This window comes from Falco cherrug, chromosome 3 (assembly GCF_023634085.1).
Source record: "Falco cherrug isolate bFalChe1 chromosome 3, bFalChe1.pri, whole genome shotgun sequence".
Lineage (NCBI taxonomy): Eukaryota > Metazoa > Chordata > Aves > Falconiformes > Falconidae > Falco > Falco cherrug.
The window spans coordinates 60,528,567-60,547,469 of record NC_073699.1 but is presented as its reverse complement, the minus strand read 5'-3'; the positions used below and the strand labels follow the sequence as shown (position 1 = coordinate 60,547,469).

Genomic DNA, 18,903 nt, shown 5'->3' with positions numbered 1-18,903 from the left:
AGCTTACTTTGTTGGTATTGGGTTTTATTTTTGACATGGATACAATACAATGGACATATTCTGCTGTACAAATACATTTATGTGTGGGCTTACTTCCACAAAACACATAACATAATGAGGATGGTAAGGGAAACATACATACAAACATTTTGCTTTGATTAGTGGCATCGTATTATTTTCCAGAGAAGACACACATTAATGGAAAGCCATTGAAAAGTAAAAACTGAAACACAGTACGTTTGTATTTGTTGTCTGTTAACCCCAAGATCTGATCTCATAAAGTTCACATTACAAGCAGTAATTGAGGCAACACGGTTTGGCTAAAATTTCATCCATATCCTGAAATATGTGGTTTAATACATATCTGGTAATTTCCAAATCTTGCCCTTTAGAAGGAGAAACATTTTATTAATGTAAAAGACTAGTGGAGAGGTGAAATTAATAATAGAAAAATTTGGAATGGTAAACTAAGCCAAAATATTTTTCCTGGAAAATGCAGAGTGAGGTAGTTAATATTATACATAGACACAGACACATTTGCACACATGCATACATTCTAATGACGTTAGCTGTGTAAACAGGTTAGAGCATTCCAGTCTGTTTCCGATACCTGCTTCTTGCAATATACTCTCTCTCTCTGTTGATATGCAAAATGCTGTCTTTGTAGAATCATAAATACTTGAGGCTTCTTTGGAGTTCGCTGAATAAGTTTCTCCCTGCTCACTACCGCTTTCTCATTAATAGCTTTCCACATATGTTGCTTTTTTTGAGGTGACAACCCTATCATAACTTGGTTTTGACTTGAAAGAACAAAATTCCTGGTGCCTCCACCAGTATTTTGAAATATAAGGCCTAAAGTTGAGACCTTGTATTAAAAAATGTCACAGAGATTGTTCAGTTTGTCTGCTGCATATTAAATCAAGTTAGTGTACCACAACAACACAAAACAATTTAATGCATAACAGTATTAACCACAGTATGTATGGGTCATTAGGTCCATTTGTATCAGGAAAGAACCTTTCCATTCTGTTTCAGAGACAGCAAGTATTTGGCAGTGCTGTAGTAGTCTGGGCACTGTACACAAAATTTAGTTCATTTGCAGATATGCATGTCTTATAAAGTTGTAGGCAATGTAATATAAAACAAGCGTTCACAGGGTGGTTTTAATTACATCAGATCTGGCTTTCCTAAGTTGTGAAGTGGTAAAAGGTGAGAGTCTTCCAAAAATCCCTTGTATCCTGTATGGAATACAGTGAGCTCTATTTCAGAAAGGATTTAGATGAAGTCCTCATTTCAGGGTCCAGAACATGCTGAGCACATTACAGTGTGAACGCATGGGTGCTCTGTACTTTCCCTTGTGCAGCCACTGAGAGCAAAGAGTGAAGTGAGCAGGCAAGACGGTGGAGGTCAGTGTATTTGTCTGAGAGTACTGTAGAATGTTACCTCATTTGCCTCAACATTTCAAATTCTTTGGTTACACTTTCTGTATAGTCATAGAAGCTCTTTCGTTGGCTATAAATACAGTGATGCTTAGCATTTATATGATGTTCTTTATATTCAAAGCACTTTGCACGTAAAATCCCTTTGCTGAGTTTGTCCTTCCTGGGTGGATGTTTGTAACTCCTGATCTGTTCAGGGAGTTGTTTGGCTGCATCCAGGAGCAGAATTTAACTCAACTAATTCTCATGTTACCTTTAAAAGGAAAGCACTAGTCCTGTTTTACAGCTAAAAGAAAATGGCAGCACAATAGAAAAAGTTGTCCATTGCCACAGAGGGAACTGAAGGCGATCGGGAACAAAGCACCTGACAAAATGTTTATGCTTAGTCCTATGAACAAATCACAGATCTACAATCTCTTGTATACTTAAAATAAATAGTTGTCAAAATAAGCAGTGTATTTCGTAAGACAACTGTTCTGGTCTTTTCCTGGCCACAGCTATGCATCCATTGGTGTTAAGACATAAAAACCAGTAAAGTTGAAAGTTTCACTCTTTTAAAGAAAGTGATCTGCCCTCTGTAGATGTTATTATTGCTGGTAAAATTACTGATTTAATATTGATTTCTTTCACTGAACACTAGCAATGAAAGTTAAGTACTGGAGAACATTATTAACTTTGAAAAGGGTTTCTAGAATGTGCAAATCTTCCTTGGACAGCTTCAGCAGAGCACCACAAGTTACAGGCTCTCTCTGCAGGACAACGTACTTTACATTCACCTGGAGGACTTGGTTCAGAACACTTTTGCATTGCTACCTGGTAAACAGAGCACTAGCTGCTGCCTCATCTGTGTCTCCAGATCAGGAACAAAACACACTGCTCAAACTGTGAGTGAATTCATTGTGCAATATCATCATCCACGACGGAGACTTTGCAGTGCGTTTGAAGGCATTAGTTCCCATTTTTTGCATAAGACCAAGATGAAAAAAGTACTTGCTGTTTTCCAGAGACTTGCGATTTCCCTACTCAACAAACAGGGTTTACTTCTATAAAGTATAGCCCAAAACAAGGGGATTAGGTGAAGAATGGTGCTCACTTTTGTGACTGGCTACAAACTAGACGTACTGTCTTAGATTTGCTGTGCTGCATTCCCAGTGCGGCTGCAGCCGACTCTTGTCAGCCTCTGTGTTTTCATAGACCGCATGCCATCTGTAAAAGGAGCTGCAATTTGCCACGTATTTGTAAAACCCCCAGCACAACTGGACCTAGTTTGGCTACCGTTTTGAGGCCCTAATATGTAAATGTTAAATAAGGGTATTAAATCCCTCTGCTCATTGGAAGCTCTTTTTCTTTGCCATGCTGTATTATACATGATCCAGACAAAGATCTCTCTTCTTAATGCAGCTGAATAGTATAAAAGTTGCTTACATATTAAAGCTAAAATAAAAAAAAAAGAGAAAAACAATTAGGTTACAAATTAAGAAACTATAATGTTTAACAAAAAAGGTGATGGCTGTAAGAGGCACCATTAACACCTCTTTCCTATTATGGCATTACACAGACTTAAATTTGAGAGTATCAAGTCAAAGACAGAGCCAGAGGAGTATTCCCCTTCTCATCGAGCATTTGTCTCTCAAAGCTTGTGTGTGTGGTAGTGGGAGGAAGGAGAAAATGGTTTGTGGCGCTACAATTGCACACAGTAATGTGATCCAGACAGACAATTTTGGAAGACTGGTAGTAGTATATACAGTGGTACATACATAAAGCAGTATAGCCGTCTATACAGTAGTTCTTCCTCCTGCCTCTCTCCCTCCCCCAATATCAGATACTCATGAGGAGCGACTGAGAAACATAAATATTGCAGTAACACAGACTGTACAGGTTTGCTTTCAGCAGAAAGGTTTGATGTTTTTACACAGCTACATCTTGGCACTGCTGCAGGTTGAGCTCCTCTCTTCCACACTTGACAGATGCCTTTTCTTGAACGTCTCTGTGATGCTTCTGTGTTATGCTGTGGTCGGTAGTGTTTCATGCATCCTCAGATGCCTCTGGATTCTTTCAAAAAATTAATGTTCTAACACTAGGTCAGGAAATTAACAACTCTGTATGTGACAGGTTGTTTTCTGTGCACCGTACCTTGGTCCACCCTCCTTAACTCCTGGGCCAACTGGCACAAGTGTAATCCATATGAAAGAGTAACTGATGTGATATTTTCCAATGGTCCAGAAGCTGGAGTGATAATGCTTATACCAAAAGCAGTACATGGTGACAGTCAGTTGGACAGTACGGTAGGAAGGAATGAGGTTCTGTAGCTACCATTTTGTTTCATCTCTGGCAAGAGCTTCTGTAAAAGGACAGGCATCACTGTTGTCCATTTGGCTTTCTTCCAGCACACTGTAGCCTTCTGTTTCAGCTTGCTTTTGGTTTTATCACCCACTCTGCCTGAGGATTTGCACGGTAAACGTCTAACATGTATGCATCCGGATCCAAACAGTGCTGACCTGAAACGGAAACCAGCAGCCATGTTTTTTTTGAGCCATAGGATTTTTTGAGCACATTAGTAAATGGGACAGAGCAATGTTAAAATGTCCTTGAATGTATCTCTGAGTTACACACAATGAGCCCGATTTGGTGTGTCCAGCTAACATCTTGCCTAGGTACAGACAGGGGCTTTGGTAAATCTGCCAGTGATTTTACTCACTGAGAGTCATGAATTCACTTCTACTTCCAGGCAAGATGCCCTGCAGCACACCGAGTTGTGGACAAGACATTTAGTCAAATGGTGAACAAATATTACGGTTTCTTTAGAAGCACTAACAACGCTGTAACTGTAAATACCACAGTATGAGGGTTTTTTATTTCTAAGGTGTTACTGGGCTGGAATTGCAACTCTGTGACTTTGTTTCTACACTATTTTTAAATGCTAAAAAAAGAGCTTTGTAGACTACGTGTTCCCATCCAGCCACGACCTTGTAAAGAAACACAGGGACTATATCAAGGCTTTTGGCAGTTGCTGTTTTGCTGTTTTGTTTTTTTTTAAAAAAAGTTCTCTAAAGTCTGGCCATTTGAGGGTTTCGTTAGGTGGTGAGTGGGAATAGGAGTTGGGTGGCTGGGCAGTCCCTGCTGCTTTGCCACAGAAAGAGGCATTTGGTGCCTCTTAATTGAGTAATAAGGCAATAAATTCCTGAGTGAAGTTGATTTGTTGGACTGTACTGCATTTACACTGGATGATGGAGCCATTTAACTGGTGAGGTTACATTACTGTGACACAACGGATTTTGGTAAATTTTTTGTAGTTCCTTTTAAGGTCACTGGGGTCCTAATAATTTTATTCAAGTGAAAGCAATATAAATGAATTAATGCACAATCAGCGTACTAAGATGCCCTGAAAGATCTAGGACTATAAACATAATTGTAAGTGAAGAGGCAAATTAAACATCCAAATTTTTGAAAGAGCATGGTGGGAATACTGGGAATTGTTTCACAAGGCTGTTAGGATTTTCTCTCTTTTTAGCATCAGTTGGTCGTCCTGTTTAGCCAGGGAAAACCCCCACACTAATTGAATTTAGTTTTGTATTTAGCTTCAGTAGGCTGCTTCTTGACTGCAGCTGAAGCAAGTCTATGATGTTTTGTAATAACTTTATAGAAACTGTTTAGCTGAATCTAGCAGAATTAAGGAATAATCTGATCACACAGATGACAAAAGACTCCAACACAGCATCCAGAATTTTTATGTGATAGAGAAAGGAGAGAGGCGGGACTGTGCAATATCAAAATAAAATCTGGGTTTTGACCTTTAGGCCAGGACCTTGTGTTGCAAGCCACTGCTATTAGAAAAATGTCACTGCAAGAAACACAGAAGAAAACAAAATGCTTACGGCAAGGGATTTACAAATGAAGTAACTCACATGGATTAGTAGGAGTATAGTACACCCATACATGCAGGGGATGAATTCTCAACTCTATGGCTTTTATCTGTGGGAGATTAGCACCTCAGTGCAGTGAGGGAGAAATGGGTCTTGGGAAAAGGCTTGACAGAAAAGTGATGTGCTCTCAAAAGGACTAAACATGGAAAAATGCTCAGTTATGAGAGTGAGAGAGATAAACAAAAGGTCTGATGAATCTGGCAAGATGAAGTCCTGCTGAAGTCCAGCCATCAGGTCACTGTCCTGTGGGATGCCCCTCCAGTCTCGCTGCAGAGGGAAGAAATTGTTACATTGATTTTAACAGCTTTTGGGTCAGGCTCCTTTCCTGCATGTGGACTGGAGGGTAGGTGAGACCCAGCTGTGTGAAAACAGCACTGAGGAGTTTTAGGAGGCTAAGGACATTCAGAACTGAATTTCAAAAGTGAGACCTACCTATATTTCCTCCAATTTCATGTAAACTTTGGATCTGGCTTCTCATGTTCTGTGATGATCCACGGCTAGGATGGAAAAAAACCTTCAGTTTGTCTTCCTGTTATACCCACTGCCTTAACAGCTGCTATCTATATTAAGCTAAAAATTGATATTTTTGTCCCTGTGAACTTACTTATCAAAAGCAAGGACTTCTACCAAACAGAGCACTGCAGAATACTGAATCTGCTACAGAGGTAGACTACTGTGTCACAGTGAAATAAACCTTCTATTATATTATTTATTTTATATTATTTATTTAAAACATAATTCTGTGGTAACATGGGAAGACTTTGCAGAAACGATTTTCAGATACAATTTACCATTTCCAATAACTGTTAATAACTGTTACCTTACAGAAACAAATACATTAATGTTTTATGGGCAGACGTAAGACAATCCCTCTGGATTCTCTAGGCAGCTCATCTATAAAGCATATGTTTTTAGTAGTGGCACAACAGAGGGAAGATTGATTCTGTATCAGAGCCAATTGTTAAGTAAAACACAAAGAATAAAATCAGTGGTTAAAATTTCCTTGACCGGCATAACCAGAAATTAGCAAATGTAGATTAGAAAAAGAGTCCTTGTAACACAAAGAGTCTTTGAAAAGGGAGCAATCTATTAATTAATGGTTCTGACATTATTGTTCAGGAAAACAAAATGTTCTGAGTTACCCACCTGTTTTCACAGCGGAATCGAGCCAGGATGTCTTTGGCTTTTGTTTGGCTGTTGAGTTGTATTGCCATAGAGACTTTTGAATGCAGTGGAGCATAAACTCTTATCACCCCCTCGGGTATGTCAGACTGCAGGTATGGGGGAAAAGTGACAGCTCCCTAAAATCAATATCAGTAGAGTAAGTCTAAGGCAAATACTGTTCCAGCCCCATTCAGAAGCAGTTCTGCAACTCTTTTGAGGTTGCTTGCAGAAATCACTGTCCTGGATTCATTTGATTATTCAAAAAGCATATCTACAGTCATACAAATGCAAATTTGTAGATACAGTATAACGAGATAGGATACAAAGACACAATCTCCTTGGTAAGAATCACATAATGCACACAGAATAAAGTAAAGCCCTTGAATTTTAAGTGCTTGCAGTAATATTGAGTCAAGTTATCCGAGATTTTTTAAGTTACTTCTGTTAACATTGGTCAGTGAACCAGCTCCTTATTTAAAAAGACATAAAAATGATTAGGAATATCTGATATCTGCTCTTAATTTTAACAACGATATTCCCCTGAGGCATGAAGATCCAGTTCTCTGTTTCTGCTTGCTACAGCTTCAACTAGATTGAAGTGTATGTACAGTACAATTTCAAAGTACCGTATGGTTTCTGTTAATTTGAAATTTGACCTTATGTAGGGTTCAAACGATCATCTATGAAGTTTATGCACTCTTCCGTGATTAATGGTAGATAAATCAATTAGCAAGGTTTGCATTCCAGTTCTAATCCAGTTAGTACCATGCTGAGCAGAGTACAATAGTCTCTCCAGCCTCTGTCCCTGTGTAATTTAGAACATCTGAGACCTGGGGACTGTGTTAAGTGCTCTCAAAATTCAACTCAGTTACCCAAACAGAGTTTGCCTCCAATTTACCCTTCATATTTCAGCTACCTGCCGTGGCTACTCTTAGTTTTATTAGATGCAAAGCCAATTGCTATGATCAATAAACTTGTCTTCCCAAAGGTGCAATGACTGCAGTAATCAACTCTCCTCAGAAGCTCTCACTGTATTCATTCCAGGGTGAATACAGTTTTGCAACACAGTAGTCTGCCGTTTTAAACAAACATCTCTGTCTCCATCTGCAGCACAAATGTGTGTCCTACTCACAATATATCTGTCAGTGCTGGCAAATGTATTCTCCAAAAAGCTGAATTATCATGGATTCACAATTCACACATAAAATTTCTCGTTCTTTTTTCCCCCAGATGTTCCATTCTGCATTTTCTCTGTTGTTTGTATTAAGTGGATTGTTCTCAATTTCTTATAATCTCTTGATATCACTCCTTCCTAATTTGTCCTTTAGTTTGTTCTGCAAGAGTATTTGTCAATAACTATAGAGTCCTTGACCAGTTCCTTGATTACTCCTCTTGCAGTTCACCAGTCTCCATTCTTTTAAACCTCCATGGAAGATCTTAAAGATTTCTCTACAGGCTATTAAAGGTAGTTACTACACGGAAATACTACATATAAGCTGCTATAGGGACTGTATATTCTATGCATGTGTACGCAACATGCTTTGTTGCCTAAATTATATGTTACACCTAATATGTAAGTTGATTTTAGGTGTGTATTAAAGTAGCGTGTGTCTGGTAAGTTCCTAAATCCATGTCTAGGCAGTGGAGAAAAGTTGGTGGCTTTAAGACCTCCAAAGGAAGATTTTTGCATCAGACTTTTCTAAGTCTGAACTGGACCTGGAGCTCAGGAAGTTCTCAGAAGTATCCACCTCTCTCCTCTGACTACACAGGGACTAACAACACAAACTACTTCATCAGGCACTTAAAATTTAGACCCAGTTTTGGTGTCTATGTTAGGAAAACCGGATTTTCTCTCTGCATAGGAAGTTAATGCAAAGCTGTAAAACCAAAGCTTCCAAGAAGAATATCCAGTGGCCTAGACCAGGGCATGGGTAAATGCAATGAATCCTAATAATAAATCCTACGACTCAACTACAGAGCCATGCACTTGTTGAATATCTACAGATTATTGCTGTCAAGGGTAGTCCATATATGACCATTTTCTTATAAAACACATACAAAACCAGCATGTGTTTGCAACAGGTTATAGCTTGGGCTGCTAGAAATCATTCTGCCTTCCTTACCTTTTCTCAATCAATCCCCAAAGCTTTGTCTTATCAAGTGATTGGACTGGGAAGCACATCTTTCAAGATAGCTCCCAAGACAGCTTATTTTGTGTGGCAAAATTTCCTGCCCGCGCTCAGAAGCTTTTATGAAAGAAAGGAGGAAGGCTGGTTAAAGTTGCCCTTGAAAGTGATGCATTTTTATCACACCTCTGGTCTTTCAGGTCTCTCCCGTTCCATGGTCTTTCTCCTCAGAAGTTTTCTCACCCCTTTGTCAAACATCAGCTGCCTCTTGCTGTTGTTCATTGCTGCCTCATTCATTTTCCTCACTTGGGAAATCAGAAAGGATGGGACCTAAAGGAAGGAAACCGGAGCTGAGAATGCACAGTAATCCTTTTCCCCCATAAAACTGGTGTTGGCGCTTTAGAAAGGTACCAGATTCAGGCAGCAGAAGCTCTGTTTATTCCCAGAAAATGCATGTGATGGGTAACTCCTTCTAACAAGCCACAGTTACTCCTTTGGTGAAACTGTAGGCCACCTTTCATACCATGTGAAATTTTTTAGTGATGTTTGCAGTTGTAGGAACTTTATTAGGAGTTAGGCTTTGGAACCCCCATCATACCCTCCCTCTGTTATGAGGAAATGAGCTGAAACTCTCATCATCTTCATGCCATCCTTCAGCAGTCCAGCAAGTAGTACACACTTTTGGCCCATGTTATTATGGGCTAGACTTTAAACAATCATTTAATCTCATTCAAGTTTAGGTATCTAGATTAAATCATTCTCATATGCATTCTTCTGGATAAACAATGGTATGGGATAAATACCTCCAGAGGGCAATTCATGCTAAAATGGATGTCTTAGATGACATATATCTCCATCCAGACATATCTGTTACCCTGTTTCATCCTAGATGTAGAAGACACCAGCCAGTTTCCAAAGACTAGCTAACTATTTCTTCTAGGAAGGTCACTTTGATTTCTACAGAGCTGCTGCATATAAAAAATAATTCTCTGTACTGGAGCCATGAAAAGGGAACCAGCATTACTCACTGTCCACAGGATGTCCTGGTACCGAATTAAAAGCCGCACAATGTGTGCTGTGCTGGCAGCTGCTTGCATTTCTTGTTGATTTGCACGTTTCCCTTTGTAGATGAAGAGGTTTGGTGCAACAATCATAGAAACATTCCACAAATTCATTTTATTTTTCCCTTCATTAGCAACCACCTTTTTCAGGAACCGAAGAAAGGCCTGGAAAAACAAAACTTGTTATGCTGAGTCTCACAAAATAATTTAATTAATAAAAGTAGTGTTTTCAAATGCACAGCATTTCTGTCTTCAAAGCTGCTATATTTGCACTTGGAGGTGAAATTTAGATTTTTGTGCATTGTAATTTGGATTACTCCAATATTTGCTGGCACAACTACCTGTGTCAATCACAGAAGAAATGTTAATTTTATGAAAATACATATAAATTATAGAAAGATAAATTATTATCTATCACTTAAAGCATAATCCCAAATCTATAAGTCAAGTACAGTGTCTGCACTAAGTCTTTAAATCCTGTAGTAGAGGAAAGATATACAGGTGTTGCAATGGAATAGTTAATTTCTTCATAGATTTCAAGGTGCCTATCTTGAAGTATCTGGCCATGGCTTTATATGTTGCAATCACCAGGATGATCAACCTCTCTTCAAAAGTGTGCCAGTCCCATTTCTGATATAATCTGAGGAATTTCTGCCGCAAACCCCAAACTTTTATTCTGGGATAATGAAAGCAAGAAGAGCACAGTGGTTGTTCATCGACGTCACTTCTGCACACGCATGGCAGAGTCAAAGGAAACTCATTTCCCTTTTGGGCAGTTTATTCAGAATTTTACTGGAGTGACTGAATAGGATGGATTGCAGCTGTGGTTAGAGTTGGGGTCTACCAACGAGTCCTTTTGCAACACTGTCCTGGTTTCAGCTGGGATAGAGTTAATTTTCTTCCTAGTAGCTGGTACAGTGCTGTGTTTTGGATTTGGAATGAGAATAATATTGATAACACACTGATGTTTTAGTTACTGCTAAGCAGTGTTTATGCTAAGTCAAGGACTCTTCAGCTTCTCATGCTGCCAAACCAGTGAGGAGGCTGGGGTGGGGAGTGGTGGCACAAGGGCAGGGGGGGCACAAGAAGCTGAGAGGGGACACAACTGGGACAGCTGACCCCAACTGACCTAAGGGATATTCCATACCATAGGACATCATGCTTAGCATATAAACTAGGGGGAAAGCTGGATGGGGGCCGCTGCTCAGGAACAGTGGGTGGTGAGCAATTACATTGTGCATCACGTAATTTTTATTTTCCCTTCCTTTTCTGTCCCATTAAACTTTTTTTATCTCATTCCATTAACTTTTTTTTTTTTTTTTTTTTTTCTGATTCTCTCCCCCATCCCACTGAAGGGGCAGGGAGTCAGTGAACAGTTGTGTGGTGTTTAGCTGCCTGCCAGGTTAAACCACAACAAACTATATCATTAAAACCACTGTCTTTGTACCCTACACTGCAATTAAAACATTTTTACAAACCCAGGAATTACAAAAGAGAAACTGCATTGGAGAAATTTCTAAAATCTCATTATAAATAGGAAGTAGAGATTCATTCAGTTTTTCCATCACTTCTATTTTTGTATAAAAGCTTAGTAATAATTAAGACTACTTGTGTAGCATGTGTTTTACGTATACAGCTGTATATTGTATATTGAAAAACCAGAAACTGGACCTTCTTTTTCCAAACTATGCAAGGAACAAGGCTCTTTGAAATGAATCCCCCAGAATAAATGATGCCTGGGAGCCATTTACTGACACCAGCAGTTGGATACCTCCAGCAACTATTACTTAATTGCTTGTAAAAGAAATGACAGCCAGGAACATCTTTTCAAGGAAATGATAAAACCCCACACATGAATACTTTCACAGTGCAGTGCAGCGTCTGATCACTGACTGTTAGAAAAACAACAACCATGTCTCTCATTTAAAAGTCAAAAGCACCACAGATGGCAGGTGATAGCAAATGAAGAAAGAACTTACTTTGGCTGTGTCTCTGTTGGCTTCAGGCAGCAGCATGATCAACAGATGCAAAGCTTGTAGCTGTAACTTGATTGTAGAAATTTCTAAGAACGTGAATAATTAGCATTTTTAAAATCCTAGTTGCAAAAAAAATCTAAACCTTGTTGGTCAACAGTTCCAGAAACACAGAAACCACTGTCTAGTTGAGACTAGCAGGTTTAGGTGTTGATTAACCATAGCCTTTCCCATGATTAACTATTCCTAAACAGAAAACCAATCTAATGGGTGGGGTTTTCCTCATCATATTGGGTCTTCATCACGGGGGAAGATAAGACTTTATATCCACTCAGGATGGATAAGAGAGGTTTGGAGAAAAAAAAAAAAAAAAAAAGAGTGCAAGCTGTGGACAGCGTATCTGTTGCAAGGAATAAATTACTTTATTCTGTGCAGACACCTCCTGTTCAGTTTTCTCCTCCAGATTACTAAGTGATCATAACTGCATGCAGTCTGTGATTCACAAGAACGCTCAAGTAGGAGAAGGTTAGAGAAAAGGGTCACCTCCTTGTGCCCTTTCAACTACCTCATGGAGACACTGAAAACTTAGTTGCAACCTTATGTAAAGGTCTTAATTTTTCTGCACCAATTTGCCTAATAAATTCATCATCCTGACAGTTTCACTCTGTCCTAGCTGAAGTGAATTTACAATGAAATCAGTAAGTGTGGCAAGTTACTACTGCATTCTTCCTGGAAGACAAATGAACAAAATGTACTGAGAATGAGAGCGTGTGTGTACACTGAAAACAAAACCCGACTGCCTGAAGCTTTCTGTGATCACACCTATCTTTGTACAAACATTCTGACCTCAGCATAAACTTTAAGTGAAATGAACAGAATATCAGCTAAAGGGCAGTGACTTGAGTTTACCTTGCAGAAATTTTTGTTTGTGAAATCTATAATTTGGGTGAATCAGAGTCTGTATATGAAAGTCATTGCTCAGTCATCAATTGCTCACAGGTTTCAAATCTTACATTAAACAGTTGTGTCATTCACACAATGAGTCTATGCTATTAGCTAAATGCAGACCTTTTCTATTTGAAAAGGAAAGGTTGCAGAAAATGTAAATGTTTAGGCAATGCACTGAGCCTTTTTCTCTCTCTACTTCAGAAAGAAAAAAATATGAAGTCTACTATTACATTTGATCTAGATCAGTCCACATTAACTCATTTCCACATACTTTCCACTAGTGTGATGAAAGCAGGCAGATATTCTACTGTGAAGAGTGGGCTTGGGAGTTCTCTTATAAACATTTTCAGCAGTCCAGCTGCATCATTATTTCGTACTTGGTCCCAGTCAAAAGCATCTTCATAAAATTTTGCCTCAAGTTCTTGATGAAGATTCTGAAAGATACAAGGAACATCTGACCTTCAGTCGTTGCTTCTGACCCAGCAGTCTGAGACCACTTCAGAAATCCCATTACAAACAACCGGCAGGTTTACACTGCAGTTGAATTAAAGTAGCCCTAAACCAGTGGTGGTTTAGGTAGAGCTGTGTGGAGTTCAGAGCAGGTTAACACATCAGGTTCCTGGGGATATTTTACAGGAGAGGCTAAATTCGGTTTGCTATAGCTAGATTTCTGCCAGTGAGCCATTTGAACCATTTTAAAACAAGACAATTTTGTGCAATGCCTTAGAACTAGAAAGAGAAAATTCAGTTAAAAAGGATTTTTAGCACAGCTGTTCTTCTTGTTTGAAACACTCTCCAGAGATTTTGACCCTTAAATCACAAAGGAGTGGCATTTCTTCCTCACTGCCAGTGAACTTGCTACATAGCCTGTTGGAATCCAAGTCCACAGGCCCTAAGCAAATGGCTTTAATTTCAGGTCTTTCTGTCTTTATAAAGATGTTTTCTTTTCCAATAGCTATAATTAGATTTCATCACTTTGTAGAAAAATAAAAGTATCAAACCATTACTGTCAGAAAATCTCCACTTAATACATTCCAAAAAACACCACGAGAGATCTAAGACAAGATTGATTATACCATTTTGAGTGCCCATTTAATCCTCTTGTTCTCAATGTCAGCATCTTGCTCTATATTGGAGGTCTGTTTAGTTCTGCAAGGTTTTCATATGAAATCAGTGTTTCATATTTGTGTCTAAATGGGAAACATTCAGTAAGGTCCCTAGTAGATATGTGTGGGAAAATTACTTTGGGGGGGAATTAGAGAAAACTGGGACCTAGTAGAAGCATAGCATCATGGAAAGCTTTTTGGGGTAAAATGCAGCTATCGCTTTCGGGATGTTTGGCATGCATGGAATCTGCCTTACCACGGCTCCCTGAGCAAGGCACCCTGCCACCTCGGCACCTGCTGACAGGAGTAACGGAGGGGGGAGCGGAGCGGGGACCCCGCGGCCGGGCTCTGCTGTGCTCCCCGCAGGGGGAACTTGGTGGCACCACACAGCTGATAAGCTGCATAGCGGTTGTCAAAGGAAGAATACATGAGATGATGTTCACTGTTGAGCCAAGAGTTGTGGCAAAATTACTCTCCCCAGATGAAATAATCTCATTGCAATACTAACACACACCTCCACCCCAACGTTACCACCTCCAAGGTACCACTGCATCTCACTGGGTATGTGATACCAATCAGTAACAAAAATATGTGTGACTAGAGTCACTCAAGCTCCACCTAAATGTAAAGAAAATGGACTGGTCTTGGAGTGAAATAAGTCCAAAGGGGGGAATTGTTGTCTAAACTCCTGAATTACCACACTGATTTAGTGTGTAAGTATATGTTAAACACATCTGTGCATGAAGTTAGGTCAAGCTGATCCACTCTCTATGAATGAAGGAACTTCTAATCAAGGGAGTCAGCCTTGGGAAGCGTGAGTGACAACAGACAGCGAGAAGAACACCATTATCTAAGAAACGAGCATTCAAGTGAAGAAGTTCTGGCCGCAAGAGAAGACAAGCTACTAAGGTGTTACAACCCTCATACGTTAACAGAAAATTAATTGAAAACAAGACAAAGGTGATTGTGGTAGTGGGAGGTGGCAACCGTTGACTCAAACAGACTCCCTGAAGGAGGGCAAAACCCTGCTCGGGGAGCATGTGTAGTGAAAAACTTCAGCAGCGCTATCTGAGGGTGTGTGTTAATTGGCATTAGAAGCTTATAACCTATCCTGTGAATGATAAATTAATATGCAATGTACTGTGAAGTGTAAAAAGTGAACAAAAGAGGGGAGAAGTCAGGGAAGACTCCATGATAACTTCTGGGATCAGTCGAGGGGCTGAACCTGTTTTCTCCCCCATAGGGACACCTACTGGGTACGAACTTTATTCTACGACTAACTCATGCCCGCTGTTACCAGGTATATTCTCGTAAGCTTACTTTGCAGTGTTATCATGGGCAATCTTTGAAATTTACTTTGTCACAAACTTGCATTTTGTATTCTAAAAATCTTCAGCTAAACTTTCATTTTGTGTAAGCCTCCAGAGATTTTAGTTGCGACAAGGGGTTTGACTCAGTGACGCTGTCAGTGGGGGTCCCTGAATGGGTCGGTCGAGTCACCCCCTGACACCGTGGGCTGTCAAACGCAGGTAGCGGACAGGCTGGTGGAACACAAGGGTCTCGTCTTTCTTGGGAAACTGTCACACAGATCAAATATAAAGGGTTCGAGGAAACCCCCACTTTCTAACATGACAGAATGGAATTTGGCTTTAAACCCAGATCACTGTTTGGAAAATGCAAGCTCCTCAAAACTGTGTTGGATTAATAAGATTGAAGGATGGTTTTGTAATATAAGTGTATCCATAAATAACACATCTTTCACAATTATTACTGCCCAAACACTGCCGTATCCGTAGGAAGTTTGTTGCTGTTTTTTGTGAGACCATTTATGACAAAATATATCTGTAGGTAATATTCAGGTTTCAAATCATGTTTTTGTCAAATGTAATTTATAAATTTGTCAAATCTAATTTAATATTACACAAAAAAGCTTAGTCCATTCAGACAGAAAAGCTTTTAAAAATGAATTCTGTTTACTGTGTCTCACATGAATGGAAGGAAATTACATATCATATATGGTCGCACATAATGAAGCAGAATGGTTGGCACAAAAGGAAATAGAAAGTCATTCAGGATTTGGTATATAATGTTACAATCTCATTTTCACTAGCACATTTTACTGGTTTTAATCTGGGCTATCTCACCTTCCTCTGTATTCACATCCTTTGCACATAATCTATGCAAACAGCTGGATTAAATTCTGTCCTGGTAACTGACTGGGAAATGTGGAACAGAAATCCTCACCTCATCAAAAGCACAATAGGGCAAAAAAATTACTCCATGTTTTTCTGGCAAGAACTGGGAAAAAGCCATAGAAATAGAAAGCAAGATTTTTGAAATGTAAACATTTAATGTATAACTCCACACAGGCAAGCATATATATATATATATATATATATATACTGTATATATACCCTGCCCCCTGTATATATACCTAATACCTTTACAAAATGCTTTTGCATATTTTTTAAAACATGAAGATCCTAGAGTAGGCCGTCTTACATTTTTGGATCACTGGAGCTTTTGTTACAAGTCAGATTACAGAGCAAAAACTTGTATTTATACCTTCTATTCTTTGTTTTGTAGAAGACTAACCTTTAATCACTTCCACATGCCTTTTCTTTCTCCAAACAAGACTGAAATAAAATTGGAATGCCCTCAAATCCTAATGTCATAATAATGTATGAGGGCTTTGAAGGAGGAAATCTGGATCTGCTTTGAAAAAAACTCTCCCTTGCTGGTTGGCTTGTAGGACAGACTTGAATGAAGCCAAAACTCAAATAATTTAAAACTTTCATATGGGCAGTTTAACTTACCACCCAGTATAGGAAACTTACATATAAAGTCATATGTCATAGCAGCTCCCTGGATATAAGTTGTGAATAAGAACTGAAAAAGATGCAGTAGAGTATATGCAAAGAATATGAAAGTAATTTAATTAGTTAGAGCACAGCCCTGCTGTGTAATCTCGCTGGAGATGTTGGAAAAAAGTTGAGATTGTCTGAAATACTACTTTAGGTATGTGTATGAAAAAATGAGGAAGCTGAAGATTACAAGCCAAATTCTGCAAGATGTGGCACTTCGCAAGGCGGAGTGCTTTTATCAGTCCACAAGCCAAAGGGAGCTGGGATGTTACTGCCTGTCTTCGGTATGTTTCACGTAATGCTGCTTTTTCTTGTAGTAATTTTTTATGATCCCCAGCCCACTGACATTTAGTAATCCCCAAGATTTGTGTGGCTGCCACAATGTTGAGACTTCAAGCCCCAGAAAGCAAGATTAGCTTTCCTGAGGATGAGAAAGTGGGAGTGGGATGTACTAAAAAAAGTTGCTTAAACCAGACAAAAAAAAAAAAAAAAAAACAAAAAAAACCAAAAAACCAAACCTCTGGAAAAAACCAAAACTCTGGGAAAGAGGTAGACACTACTAAGCTCAGAAAAAACTTGTTTTCCTAACTTGCCTCTGCCAAAGGCTTCCAGCTGCTGGAATCGAGTGAGTCTAGAGAAACAATTGCAAGCATTACTGCACCGCAATGTTGGGTTATTGGGCTGCCTTCATAGCCCACAAATACCCTGCGAAAACACAGTACTTGAGGCTGCCAAACAGTGAACACAGGCCAAATTTCTCTCACTTGGAACATGAAATTGTGAGATCACAGAAGATAAATGAGAAATAAAATGACACAAAGGTTAAAATGACATGGAATAAGATCTTTATCTGAAGTTCGCTCAGTTTAGCAGCCCGGGCTTTCTGAAAAAAATTAAAATGCAGATAAGATCATGGTAAATTTGGACAGCAGAGTTAAACCGAAAGGATCCCTCAATGTTTCATGAAGAAAAACTGCATTCAACATCAAGTCTGTGCTTTATATAGAATGTTAACAAATGCAAAACAAGAGACTACATGTTCTGTGATTTATTGGTTCCCAGGAACCAATCTGACCTTTTACTGGTAGGAATAGAAATGCTGAGCTACACGCATCAGTATTTATGTGCAGCGTGCATTTGTGAGTGCTGTATTATTTAACATGGAGTCTGTGGTCCAGGAGACAGAAAACTGGCACAAGCATGTACCTTCACTCTGGAGGCAGATCCAGGCACTCGCAGAATTCCTTCGGTTTCTAAACCTGTTTCCTCAAGCTTGAGCAGCAACTGAAAAAAAGCCAACAAAACCCAGGAAAATACTCAGTGACACTTAAAAATACTATTAACTTTTTTTCAATCTAGGTATCCCTGAAACTAATCTGAAAAAGATACATTTATATGTAATTTCCTAATGAAAACAAGCCAGCTCATGTAAATAAACCTTCCTAATTTGTTCTCCATATTCCTGACCTTGAAATACAGAGTATGCACAGTACAGAAAACACAATAGTGTTTTGAGGGAAAATTAACCTCTGAGAAATGTTTAAGTCTTTCCCTGAGGAGCACAATGGAAAGGTCTATAGATAACATGTTTGTGGGATCTGAGAACTCAGATTAGAAAATGGTCCCAGGGTATTTTAGTTTGAAATTTCTGTGAATAAAGGAATAGGCTTTCCACTGTAATTCTTTATAAAAAAATAAGTATGTTTTGATTTAACGTAATTTAGAGCGAGGAAACAAAATAAAATCATTTCCTAGTATTTATTCATATAGCTCTATATTTTCACCACCAGGTCTGCTTCCTGCCCTAGATGTTGGATCCATTTAATTTCCCATGGTATCTTGACAGGGGAGCTATGGAGCTGACTACAAAGTCATGTAAATATTCCGGTCATGTCAGTCTTTCCCTGGACACTCCACACCACTTTGTCTTTTGTCAGTATTTACAGGGAAATTTGTTGCATTTTCAAGTCCATGTAAACCTGTGTAATTGCACATGTGCTCGTGTCTCTGTACGTGTCTCCAAGACAACCTCTGGATGTCATTGTACTATCAAATGACTTCTATAAATCACATTGTCTTGTCATACAAGCCTCAGTGAGATTACCGCTTCCATTCTGAAATAATAGCCAAGTAATACTACCATCTGAATTCACGTGAAATTAAAATTTCTGAGACAACTCATCTCTGCCAGTTCTGCGTGCACACACACAATTTTGCATGGTGCTCTAATTTAGTGAAAAGGGGAAACAGAAAGCCAAACATTTGTTTTCCAAACTTTCCCGGATGGTATCATATCACA

General features: G+C 39.1%; 1 protein-coding gene across 2 annotated transcripts in view; it reads right to left on the bottom strand.

The window, feature by feature from the left end:
- Positions 1 to 3: 3 nt before the first annotated feature.
- ARHGAP28 (Rho GTPase activating protein 28) overlaps positions 4 to 18,903 on the bottom strand; it is an 80,287-nt gene continuing 61,387 nt past the window's right edge. For both annotated transcript variants that reach the window (XM_005437534.3, XM_027802913.2), the window contains exons 8-15: positions 17,811 to 17,888; positions 12,906 to 13,068; positions 11,693 to 11,775; positions 9,681 to 9,878; positions 8,839 to 8,982; positions 6,509 to 6,663; positions 5,795 to 5,859; positions 4 to 3,937 (exon numbers count right to left, since the gene is read on the bottom strand). In XM_005437534.3, coding sequence (XP_005437591.1) covers positions 3,846 to 3,937; positions 5,795 to 5,859; positions 6,509 to 6,663; positions 8,839 to 8,982; positions 9,681 to 9,878; positions 11,693 to 11,775; positions 12,906 to 13,068; positions 17,811 to 17,888 — 978 coding nt within the window. In that variant the 3' untranslated portion in view covers positions 4 to 3,845. The remainder of the gene's footprint in view (positions 3,938 to 5,794; positions 5,860 to 6,508; positions 6,664 to 8,838; positions 8,983 to 9,680; positions 9,879 to 11,692; positions 11,776 to 12,905; positions 13,069 to 17,810; positions 17,889 to 18,903) is intronic.